General features: G+C 34.5%; 1 protein-coding gene across 5 annotated transcripts in view; it reads right to left on the bottom strand.

Moving 5' to 3' along the window:
• LOC148272329 (uncharacterized) overlaps nucleotides 1-9,367 on the bottom strand; it is an 88,677-nt gene extending 79,310 nt beyond the window's left edge. The window contains exons 1-2 of one of the 5 annotated variants that reach the window (XM_088240187.1): nucleotides 9,200-9,367; nucleotides 6,818-7,279 (exon numbers count right to left, since the gene is read on the bottom strand). In XM_088240187.1, coding sequence (XP_088096313.1) covers nucleotides 6,818-7,104 — 287 coding nt within the window. In that variant the 5' untranslated portion in view covers nucleotides 7,105-7,279; nucleotides 9,200-9,367. Of the gene's footprint in view, nucleotides 1-6,817; nucleotides 7,280-8,897 lie in introns of all 5 variants that reach the window. The other 4 variants (XM_088240185.1, XM_088240189.1, XM_088240188.1 and 1 more) reach the window with 4 other exon arrangements.
• Nucleotides 9,368-12,780: the final 3,413 nt, after the last annotated feature.

The raw sequence follows: 12,780 nt of genomic DNA on the forward strand, positions 1-12,780 counted from the left end.
ATTTATTTTCCTTAAAAAAAAAAACAATGAATAAAAAACAAATGAGCCGATTAAGATAATGAAAGCGTTGAATTCAACTAAAGTCGCGGTCGGACTTTTCTTCATAGTATTTCCGTATTTTCTCCCTGGATTATGGCACTAGAGCGGTTTATTATTGGCTACTATGGATATTTACGCTATTGTTTTGCTTTTTTGATAAATTGTTTCTTATGTGTGCTAGGACCATCCGAAATCCCATAAAAGCTCGCAGTTTTATCTGCATCTTCGGACATACGATTTACAAATATAATAACTATATTTAAAAACGCAAAAGGTACCGAGAAAACTTCATTCTAATACTCTTTCTAAAAAAAATATCAGCTAAATCAATTCAGTTTAGGGGTGCGGAAAGCGGGACAACGAATCGTTAATTTTGCCGATTTTATCCAGGCATAATTAGTGCGACGCGCAGTTGTCTTGTTCGCACGGAATCGTGGAGGCATTTGCGAGATAGTAGATAGAAAAACAGTATTCAAATATCTTTTCATCAAAATTGGCTGGCACCGCGTATCCTCTGAAATTGAAATTTTAAAAAGTTTGAACGACCCGATAAGAAGACCCTTGGTCTTTAAAACGCTTTTCTAATATGTGGAAGGAGCATAAGACAAAGACTTGAAATATTTCATAGTAATGTTATTGAAAGTTTAAATTAGTTCTTAAGATGCTATGAACTATATTATTTATTGATTCAGCATTTACTTTGTGGAAAAACATTTTTAATTTATTTAAAATAAAACACTTTGTAAATTTTTACCACATACGAGTTTTATATAATAGCACCACGTATTTCAAGTATTCTGAATTACCCATCATCAGGGGTGCTATTCCGAACCACTTTCGCGGCACGAAAAAACAGTTTTTCTCGTGTATTTTGTATGTAAATACACGAAATAATACGAGAGCGTTTGGAATTCCAGCCCAATTTATTTAAAATTAAACACCATATACGAGTTTAATATAATAACACTATTATTTTCAGGTATTCTGAATTTCCCATCATCAGGTGTAAATATAAACCCATATTTATATAATAAAAGTAGCAGTTTTGGAATGTTTCCATATTTACACCGGCGAAATTCAAATGTGTGATTGCGCAGCAGGATTACACGTCGCGAAACGTAAATATTTTGAAATTTAATATGAGGTGTGAAATACGGATGTTGCATAGTGACCGCGAATACGATAAAAAAACCATAGTGAGAATTTTTTATCTCGTCGCTTGCTAACGTGACGTGTGCTAATACACGTTAGTTATTTGTGATTGAGCTACTGGTGTCGGCCGAACCGGGGAATCCCACGCCGGCACCAACCGGCGTAATTGTAAATCGTCGTGAATCAAACCGGCGCAAAACGACGTTTACCTGTATTTGTATTATATATTGGATTAAATAAATCTATATTTTTATCGGAATTCGTTGCATGTAATATTTCCTGTTGTGTTGTTTATCCGTCCGTCCGAAGAAGCAAAAATATTATTTTTTTCAGCGGCGAAACTTTTCCGGTTTTATGAAGGGACTCGATTCGGTCGCGGTACGGCGTTGTTTGTGTCTATTTTGTATGAAGCTCATTTTGTAGCTTTAACAAAACTTCCCGTTGAAACTTGCACAACACTGGCTTTGCCGGAGATTATTTTTTATCCGCAACTAGTTTCTTTAGACTTAAGACTAAAGAATATCAAAATAAACTCACGTGAAACAGCTAGAAAAGTTACATGTTATTTTTGTAATACACGTGGATTAATAAGAAAGTTTAGTGCTACGGAAATTTAATGTAAAAATGTTTTCTTTCGCGCGGTAAAAAAAAGATCATTAAATTATATGGCAAAGTCTCTTGGAAATGTATAAAATTATTTTTTTACAAAAACAAACTACTTTGAACGACGTCACCAGTTCATATGAATCAAACAATTATAAGAGAGTCGCGGAAGATTTCCGGCTTACTAACCGTCAACGGGCCAATCGGCAGAACTGACCGAGAAGAAGCGGGAGAGAACTTGAGACGTCACACGCGGAGGAATTTCAGAAATACAAAAGTTAAAAAATCATAGCGCTGATAATACGATACATAAAAATAATTTTAAAAAACTGTTTTGGCTAAGTTTAATTGTCTATTAAAAAATATGTTTTTAAAAAAAAAACCTCGGAACCTCCTCATTGTACGTCGAAGTATTTCGAAAATTCATGTAAAAATTTATCAAAATTATTTAAACGAAAATGAACTATTTTGAATTACGTCACAAGTTCTTTCGAATCAACCAATAATAGAGTGATGTGATGGATTTCCAGTTACCAGGAAGCTAACTCACCGAGAGAAGATTATTCGTTTCTTTCGCGATTTTTTTGTATAAAATTACGTAGACTTTTCTTTCACTACTAAATAACAAGAACTTGTTACACCAAAACTCTTGACACTACTATTGCTTATATCGATATAGAGGTTTTTTTCCCTTATTCCGGTTATTTATTGCTTTGCTTATGCATACAAGAAGCACTTACGAACTTCTGGTCAAACGATAAGGCGAGGTCTCAGCAGAATGTCCGTTCAAGGTTTTCCCAGAGCATGAATTATGTCATACCCAAACCCGTACGACTTTTGCTCAGAGACATCTCTCATTTATCGCACCGAGAGTGTTCAATATTTTGGAAGAACATATTAAGCTCTCAAAGACAAAAATTGTTTTCAAGAAAGGAATTAAGGACTGGATTTCCCTTAGTGGGAGGGATTGGAGTGGGAAACTCCTTGATGATTTTCGAAATGCTTGAGTTTGCTGTTAACCATATTGATGTGCCATATATGTGTTTTTTTTTAAAAAAAAAAAAAAATATTTTTTATGTTTCTAATCCTATATTTGTGGTGATATACTCATGTGTCTGTGTCATATAATTGCTCGTCCCATCTCAACACAGGACTTTTAGTCCCATGGAGTTGGAACTTATTGTCTCAAATAATATACAATAAACTAATGTATGTAAATAAATAAAAAAAGCTTTTTTTCCTTGTATGTATATATTGTACAATAGTTATTTTTCACGGATCTGGGTTTTCATTAATTATTTTCATTTTTATAACTGAGGACTTTAGAAAGTCGATGTATCTTTCCGCGGTGGCTTCATTTTTTATTAATTCCTCTGGGTTTTCAAAAATTTGGCCGTATTGTGCGCACATTTGTATGCAGTTTAACCTCTCGGCGTCAAACATAGGACAATCGCGTAATATATGGAGGACGTCCTGAGAGATGAGTCCATCGCAAGGACAGCAATCATTATCTCTTTTTTTTAATCTATGAAGACATTTTCGGAAAGCACCATGACCTGAAAGCATTTATGTTAGCTCGTAAGTCCGCCTAAAAGTATCCAATATCTCGGCACCATTTAAAGTTTTGAAAAATAATTTCCTTATTTTGCCTGTATCGCTTGATACATATCTTTTGTTCCAAGTATTATATGATTTTTCTTGCACTATTTTTTAATGTATGACATGGGAATAGTTATTTAACTTTTTGTACAAAATATTATTTGTACATTGGCGGGCTTATAATCGTTTTATTTTTATAATTTAAGTTACAAAATATATTCAATAGAAAATAAAGATTAAAAAGCTAAAGATTTATAAAAATAGAAATAAACGTATTTGTTTATAAATGACCTTAAACTCATACTATTACTCAATGGGAAAAAGGAAGAAGAAGGCAAGAAGAAAGGAGAGATTAATCTCTCCTCCTTTCTTCTCCCCGAAGAGAAATGAGATGTTTCTTCAGACGTGATGATTTAAATTGAGATAATGTAGAAACATCTTTGATGGTGGATGGGCGATGATTCCACAGTCGAGCCGCATAGGCACTATATGAGTTAGAGAAGAAAGAGGAGTTGTCTGATGGGTATTAAGAGAGTGCCTTGAGAATTAGAACGAAGACGTAAACTATGAACTGATAAGCGTTGAAATTTTTCACGCAGGTATTAAAAGCGTTGGGACTATGAAGTACATTGAACAGAAGTGAGAGGGAGTGATAGTCTACTAAATGGGTAAGAATTTTTGCAACCTTCTAAGTGAGCGTAGACTGAAAAATATTTTGCGGCTTAATTCATTAGGATAAGCTCACCAGCATAAATGTTCGTCCATTAGTACTCCTATATTTTTACGGATTTCCTGAATTGAATATGGTCATAGGTAGGGAGAGTTTTCATTTTGGAAGCTTTTTTCGCTAATTCATCCACTCGCTCATTTTCCACGTTACCATCGTGTGCTGTAATCCATGTCATTGCAATTTCGTTTTTTACATGTTCGGTATTTTTTCAGCAGCTCTTTAATTTAGACCTGTAGACTTTGGAAGTCCGAATTCAACATAGAGGTTTCTTTCTATAAAATAACAACAACAACTAAATTTCACGCCGTTTCCCCATAAGCGTAGGCATAGAGGATTTGACGCCATATCGCGCTTCCTCCGCATTCATACATCTTCTCATACACGCGCGCCGATTATTCCGACTTTTGACATGCCCATCTTCAAGATTTTAAATTTTTTTATCATGCTATGTCTTTGTCAGTCTTCCCCGATTTCTGCATCCATTAACATGCGCATCGTAAATCTTTTTATCCGTCCTTTCGCTGCCCATTCGCTCTGCATGCTCAAACCAACGCAGAACCCATTTCTTAATGTTGTCGATAATGCTTATCTCAGCATTGCATTAAGTAATTCCACCAGTTTTAAAGTGTGTTTTCATTTTCATAAAATTGCAGTTGCATCATGAAACGTCAGTAGAGAAACTCAATAAGTGCATCAATCTTGTCCTTGCTTCCCAAGTTTATCGAAAAAAAATCCTTAAATATGTATGTTTTCGATCTCAAATACGGCTGGTCTTATTACCAGTATGTGGGGGCAGGCAAATGACATAATTTATGGTAAATGGAAGATTCTCTACGTTCTAGTACGAGTTGTTACGGAACTCTGAAATTGGAAAATTATATCCAACCGTTTGCCAAATATTACCAGGGCCCCGATTACAGTGAGAAGTTATCAGAGTTATCTTCAATTGTATACAAAGTAAAATTTAATTTTCTGTTTCAAATATTTAATAATCAAATAACCGACGAAGATTGTTGAAATTCAGTCAAAAATATACATATTTTCGTACAGAAAATTCGATTTTACTTTATGGACAATGAGGAATCCCAGCCCAACGCGGAAATAAATTTTAAAAATGTTTTCGTGTACACGTGAATATTTAAAAATTTTGGAGTAGGATAAAATATTTCAAAAACGCACGCAATAAATAAAAAATGTTAAAAATAAAAAATGTTAAAAATAGTATTCATTTTAAAATCGTAAATAATGACGTCACTCCTTATATCTACGTGTAGTATTTCCGGTTTCCGCTTAAAGCCCCCGCACCTTGTAAGGGACGTTTTGACCATAGAAAAAAAAGAGTATAATTTGACATTTCAACCAGAGATTATGTCAACTTTCTAGGTTTTTCTAAATCGAAGCGTTCGTAAAAACAACCATAACATAGAAACGAGCAAATTACGATCAACTAAATGAATTAATCAAAGCAATATTCCATAGATTCTTGTCAGGTCAGTGAAAGTAAGAACGCCAACCGTTTCATGACGTCACTACTGAATAGTGACACACTGATTACAGTCATTTGGCGCGGTATTTGATAAATGTAACTTTAAAAAATATATATCTTTGTAAATAACGAACAAAAAAAAAATATTTTTGCCTAGTTAAATAGTACGCTAATAGAAAAAAAAATAGAAAACAGTGGAATTCCTCATTGAAGATAACTCTGTTAACTTCCTTTTGTAATCGGAGCCCAGGGTCCTGATTACAATACTAAATTAACCTAATTATCTTCAACTGTCTATTTACTTTATAGAGTATTGAAGACAACTCCCATTGTAATATTGTAACCCAAGCGAGAATTCAAATAATATTTTCAATCACAATGGTTTATGAAAACAGAAATAATACGTAATAAGGTCGATAAAAAAGTGTTCTGTTACAATCACGATTTAAACCATTGATAATAATAAAAAATGTTTCGTTTTATAGTTTTTGCGTGTTGTTTCACTAAAAGTTTAAAAGTATTAATATATAAGTGAAGTGAAAAGAACAATTTTTATGTACGCATTTTCGTGCGGAAAATTTGATTTTATCGACAGTTGGAGATATTTTTCCTAACTTCTCATTGACCCTGGGTAAGTATTCTGATAGGAAGTTAAAATTAATCTTCAATTTTATAGTTAAATTAAGTTTTCTGTATGAAAAATAGAATATGTTTACATTTTTTTTTTCTAAACATGTTTAATACTGGTTACAGGCGAAGATACTTTGAATTTTCATATGTAAATATATATATGAAGGAATAACCCGCCAAGCCACTTCTGTAGAGGCTTGTCAGCATTTGGAAAATAGGATATGAAAGGAAGTTATGAAAAATATACCACAACACCCAGACCAATTGAGAAAAAATCTTTCTTGGATTTTTTTCTTGCAACTGGCGGGAATCAAACCCGCGACGCTAGTTTCATAGTTAGCTGTCTTACCAACTGCGCCACGGCGCCTGTCATACGGGTATTAGTTTAAACCGTCTGTTCATACGTGTATTAGTTTATACCGTCTCAGTATATACCGATGAAGATAGCCGTTCATAATCGCGGCCCTGGAAACGAATAAGGGGAAGGAATTGGATCGAATTTAGTTAAATGATTTACCATGGAAATCGCAAAGTTGGCGCTTCAAATATTAAATTGAAATATGAGATGGTTTACTTACTACACTTCTATGATCTCGCAGTTGAGCAGCAGCTTGTTGGGTCCGAGTTCCACCACCGCCACCGCCTGGTCGTAGTAATATATCATGACCAGGGAGTCGTTGGAGAGGCGCAGCCCCGAGTAGGGCTTCGCGCCGGGCGCCGCCTTCCGCGGCGCCGGAGGCCCGGGCAGGCCCGGCAGGCTGGCCAGGCTCGGCAGGCTGAAGCCGAAGGTCGGGGACGGCGACGCCAGCGGCCACGTGGCGCTGCACGCCGCCAGCAGCGCGCACCACGCGAGGTGTCGGGACATCGCGAGCTGGCTGATGTTCTGAGCAAACACGTACTGATTGTAAACGAACTTCACGCAAAATATCAAGAGTCAGTTGCCAATAAGGTGTTTTTAAAAGCCTTTGTCTTTTTATTTATTTATGAGAAACAATTTTTTTTAATGTTATCGAAAAATTATTGGTGTTTTGTAGTATCTTCTGCGTAAAAAATCAGTGAAAATACCTACGATGCCTGTGTGTTGTATGTGAAGGCGTGTGTTTTTTTATATGTTTTGTATGCGATTGTTTGTGAATGTGAATGTATATTTGTGATATTATATTACAAATTAGAGTACATTTTTTAACATAAATATATTATCGTGATCGTAGAACAACGACGGATATGTTGAAAATTAGGCATTGTCTTTCTTTTATTATTATTTATTATGTGACGAAGAGATCTATCCCAAAGTATTCCAAGTTGTGTGACGAATTGACTAATCTACACATTCTGGACATCGGGGCATAAAAACAAAAGTTGCTCTTAGAAAATTTGACATATAGCAAATTTTGACTTCTGGTGACCCGGTTGGGAACATGAAAATAAATTTATTGCAACGGAGAAGGGAATTGACTACTAATTAAGAACTACGAACTGTAAAAACCCTTCGATACTTTTTATATCTCAAATTTGTATTATCTAAAATTTTATCATTTTAATTTACATTAGTTTCTTTAACTCAATCTTTTTTCTTATCTTTCACTAAACTTAATCTTTATTATTCCTTAAATTGATTTTACACACTTATTTTATATAATTTATGAAAGATGGTGGAGTTCTATAATTGAGAATAAATATCAAGAACGTTAGTAATGTTTATTTAAAAAATGTATTTTATGTATTCTTGTTGAACTTCCAAATAAATAAAAAAATAAAATTAGTACAATTTTATAAAAATAAAAATGAATGTAAACGAACTTCCTCTCTAAACGCAAGTTGTCACTCTATTAGAGAGGTAGAAGCGTCATCATTAATTATTACAAAACATTTGTAATTTTTTTTTAAATAAAAAGAGAAATACTTGAGTTCTTATTATTTACTTAAAAATTAAAATTTTCAGACCATTTCCTAAAAGTCGTAATTAACTTGTGCTGGAAAAATGGAAATCGAATTGTGGTAGAGTGGGATTTGAACCTCGGACCATTGGCCCGTGAGTCCACAATACTACACGGGACCACAACCCGGTAAAACTTAAGCTAAGCTAAGTTACACAATTGTTTTCAATAAGATTTTTTTTACATCAAGTACTGCACAAAATCGCTATGCTTTTACAAACAAACAAATATAATTAACGCTCTCCCAAAAAAAAAAATATTTAACTGAAAATTTTGAAAGCAAATTTATTCCGATTTCAAATAATAATGTCAGATGAAATTAATATGTAAATTTTTACTAAAGCCATGTTTGACAATGTAAAAAATAAAAATGTAATATAGGAAATGAATAAACGTAAAACGAACGGGAGTTCTAGAGAGGAATCTCAAAACACGAGCAGACTGCTCATTTAGAGAAGTTTAAAAGTATTAAAAAATATGTGAACTTATTTTAATTATTGTTTGTGTTTATTTTGTATTTTATGTCTATTCAAATATATTAAAAAAATGTGTTTTGAATGTCAAGTATTTAAAAATGTTTATTCTTTAAATTCACTTAAATAAATATCTACAAGCTAACAATTATTAGTATTATTTTGGCGAATGAGACGTCGAATAAAATCGATCGGATTAAAAAGTCAATAAATATAATCATTATTCAATGCATGCAATTCACACTTACTGGGTCAGATATAAATCTTCTAACTTTCTTTCGTTAATTTTAACACTTATAACTTATTCAAACACGATTTCATTTAATTGACATCGAAACTATATTATCACGTCGTCGAACTTCGCTCATATTAAAAGGACTAATTGTAAATTTTAACTTTATTTTTTATACAGAGACTCGAAAAAATATGTTTTTAAGTGTAAAAAAAAGTGTTACAATGAGACGAAAACGTTGTCACGTCAATGGTTAATTATTTTCAGTTGAATTTTCCATTCTGTCGCGTTGTTTTTCATTGTAATCAATCGATTTACGGTGGTTGTATAATTTGCTCGGATCACATGTCGGTCGATGTATTCGGCGCGGTTCGGCGAGCGCGTTCACACGTCGACCACTCGTCACGGCTCGTTCTCGACTGAGGAGCGAGGAGCTGACTGGGGCCGGTCAGGCTAGCGGCGGAAGTGGGTAAAGTACAGTGCAGTGTGGAGATTGTTAGTACTAGAGCCTTATGGAGTAAGGCTGTATCTCGCGCCTCGCGCCCCGCAGTGTCGGGAGTTCTCCGCGCTAGGGGTCGGTAGTTGACGTATGGAAATGGACTCTCGCGCACCATACTGCGCAGGGGTAGTAAACTCACAATCATTATTATTAACTGCCGATTTCATTTGCAACGATGCAGACTTTTCTTAATGTACAATCATCCAATAACAGATATTTCAAAGTTTGAATAAACATTTTACTATCTTTCCCCGCTGAGTCAAATCTTAATGATTATTTAATTAACAATATTTTAAGTTGGTCCAAATGTTTTTAGACAACGACTGTTTTTTCACCCCCTGGGGAGTTATTACGACTAACATGTTACAACAGAGATTGAGAACATTTTAAAGAAAAAATATATGAAAGTCGGGCGTTGCCTAGTAGCCGTAATAATTCAGTTAGATAAATCTCATCCACATCAACAAACGTTTCAGCTTTTTGACTTCGCAAAAATCAACAGATGGAAGAATTCAAGAAATACGGACGCTTAAACATAGGCAAAATGTGAATGTTACAGTTTGCAAAGCGGCCACTTAAACCAGCCAATGACAGGTCATAAACCATGTAAATGCCTAGACTTCAATATTTCCTTCTCTCAAGTGTCCTCCATCTCTGTAGTAATATGTTTTTTTTTTTTTTTTACGACATATTTTAAAAATACTTTTTTTCTATTTCATCAACATCATCCCTAACCGGTGCATAGGGCACAGCATTAGCCTCGCCAAATGCAGCGTACTTCAATCATATATTACATCAGTGTAAGGCGACCAGTGTTACGCTTACGTCACCAGTTTAGAGATGGTGAACTATTGCAGTGAAAAACACCTCAGAGGTTAATATTTTATATATTTGTTATTTAATAAAGAAACCTTGCGGCTTAGATTTTTTTTTTTTTATTCTTAGATGTGGGGGTCAGTGCTATGCAGGCACCTGACGTCACTGCGACTTGTCAAGATCTATTGTGACGGGTCCCCGTGAACAGTTCTCGCCCCCCAGCCCAGGTCTATAAAGAGCCTGTAGCTCAATCACAAATAATATCGACGTGCTTAAAAACATGCTAAATGAGCGATCACAACGAACAATAATGAACATGCTTAAGTTATCGCAGTCATAAGTCAACGCGTGTGTAATCTCTAAGTCAACGCTCGTGTCGGTTTGTTTTTTGTTTTCCTCGTAAATGAATACAGTTCACTGGCGAAAAATAGGCGTTTACTATAAAAAAAATTACAATATATTGCATTCGCAAAATAGTAAGGAGTATCTAATACAAAAAAGTGAAAATTAAATTACAATTACTATGGCGACGCTTTTTTTGACATTTGGCTTACCAACTGCCGCCGCCGGCTAAATGCAATAAATGGCATGATAAATAATAAATAAATAAATGAAAAAGCAGTTATGAAATATTTTCGATATTTACACCGGAGAAATTCAAATATGTGATTGCGCAGCAGGATTATACGTCGCGAAACGTAAATATTTTGACATTTAATATTAGGTGTTCACGGATGTTGTATTGTGATCGCGAATTCGATAAACAACCATGTTGAGAAATTGTTATCACGTCGCTTATTAGCACGTCGATAGTTATTTGTGATTGAGCTACTGGCTACTGAGTGGAAGGCGAGAGTTTACTTACATTTTGCTAAATCTCCCCCTCCAAGCCCAGATCCGTAAAGTATCGGGCTATTAGGTAGGGGGAGAATTAAACCAGTGGTCCCCCGAGGATGAGGCTCCTTTCATTTTATACATCTTCGGGAAAGTTTTGTTGGTTTTAATAATATTTTTTAGTTCATTTTTTAATTCTATATTGTCACTGTTTTAATATTGTGAGGTAAATCATCGTGTATTTTTAGTCCATTGTTTATAAGTCATTTATAAGTAATAATTGTTTATAAGTAATAATTGTTTATAAGTAATAATTGTAAGATTCCAAATGTCCATGTATTTATAATTTTCTTAAACTTAACGGTTTGGGTAGATAGGAAGAAATTGACTTAAGGCAATATGCCCGCCCTTATACGTATATTTATTGTATATGTATATAAAGTGTCAAATAAATAAATATAATTCGGGTTTGGCCTATTCTTATTTGACTATTTGTATGTGGTAGTGTTGTGGTCTTCTCGTGTTGTGATTGTGTATTTCAGTTACTCATGTCAGCGAGATGTCATCGTCGTGGGTATGTCCGTGTGTGCGAATGTTACACAGTGTGTAAATTGGCCACTTAAACCAGCCTATGACAGGTCATAAGACCTGTAGATGCCTAGACTTCTATATTGACAGCCCTGAAATTATGCGGAGCATTAGCTTTTATGGTCCGGTCGCTGACGCTGTCTAAGGTCCTATCGTCCTATGCTGCATAGGCTGTTTCACATTCTAATATACAGAACCAACCTGCCAATGGCTATGCCTGTTGGAAGGACTATCTCTATGTTGAACAATATTACTTTGGACACTGACATTTTTCACGTCTCTGAAGGAGTTTTTCGTTACAAGATTTTCTTACTTTTTAAACATATTATTCTCTGGATATTACGTATAATTATGTGTTATTTATATATATACCTAATTTTATTTTTATTATTTCCATATGTATGAATTAAGATATTCCATTTTGTAATGTACACATGTATAAATAAATCAAATTGAAATTGAAAAACTGAAATTACCTTCTCTAAAATGTTCTTCATCTCTGTTGTAATATGTTAATATGAAATATTGTTACGAAACGTTGTACCAATAAAAATACAAAGTTATGTCTTGAAAATAAAACATACGTAGTTCCGTATATTTAACTAAATTTACTCTAGTAGTTTACTATGAGTTAGATGCCATTTAATTGCAAGAACAATCGTAAATTAACTTTAGTATTCCCGCGAAGTAAATGAATGGCGCAATTAGCCGTGGGAGTCTCCGGTCCCGGTCTCATCAGATCTCAGAATACCGCTACTGCTCGTATGGGGCATGGGCAGGCTTGATGCCATGATGCCATACAATGCAGATAGCCAATATTGCGCTAACAAAGCAGAGCGGAACTAACCGTGGTCTTATCTTATTCTGATTCATATCAACCAATTACTTCAGAAAATCGTTTTAACTGCTTTTATTGACAATAAAGCCGTTTCTTTCCAACTGTTTTATTCTTTTTGTACAAATAACATATTAGCGTTCTTATAATTTACCCAAATATTTTAATTTTGGTGACCATTTCCATTGGGGTTCAAACCGTCAGTAGGGTCGCAGTGAGTCGCAGTGAGTCGCATCTCGCTGGAGGGTGTGATTCTATTAAATGCTGCGAACGCCCAGTTGCATTCCACCTAACCCAACCTATTTTTAAACTTTGGATAAAAGAGCG

This window comes from Micrasema longulum, unplaced genomic scaffold (genome assembly GCF_059751315.1).
Source record: "Micrasema longulum isolate JH-2025_06_02 unplaced genomic scaffold, ASM5975131v1 h1tg002375l, whole genome shotgun sequence".
NCBI classification, from domain to species: Eukaryota; Metazoa; Arthropoda; class Insecta; order Trichoptera; family Brachycentridae; genus Micrasema; species Micrasema longulum.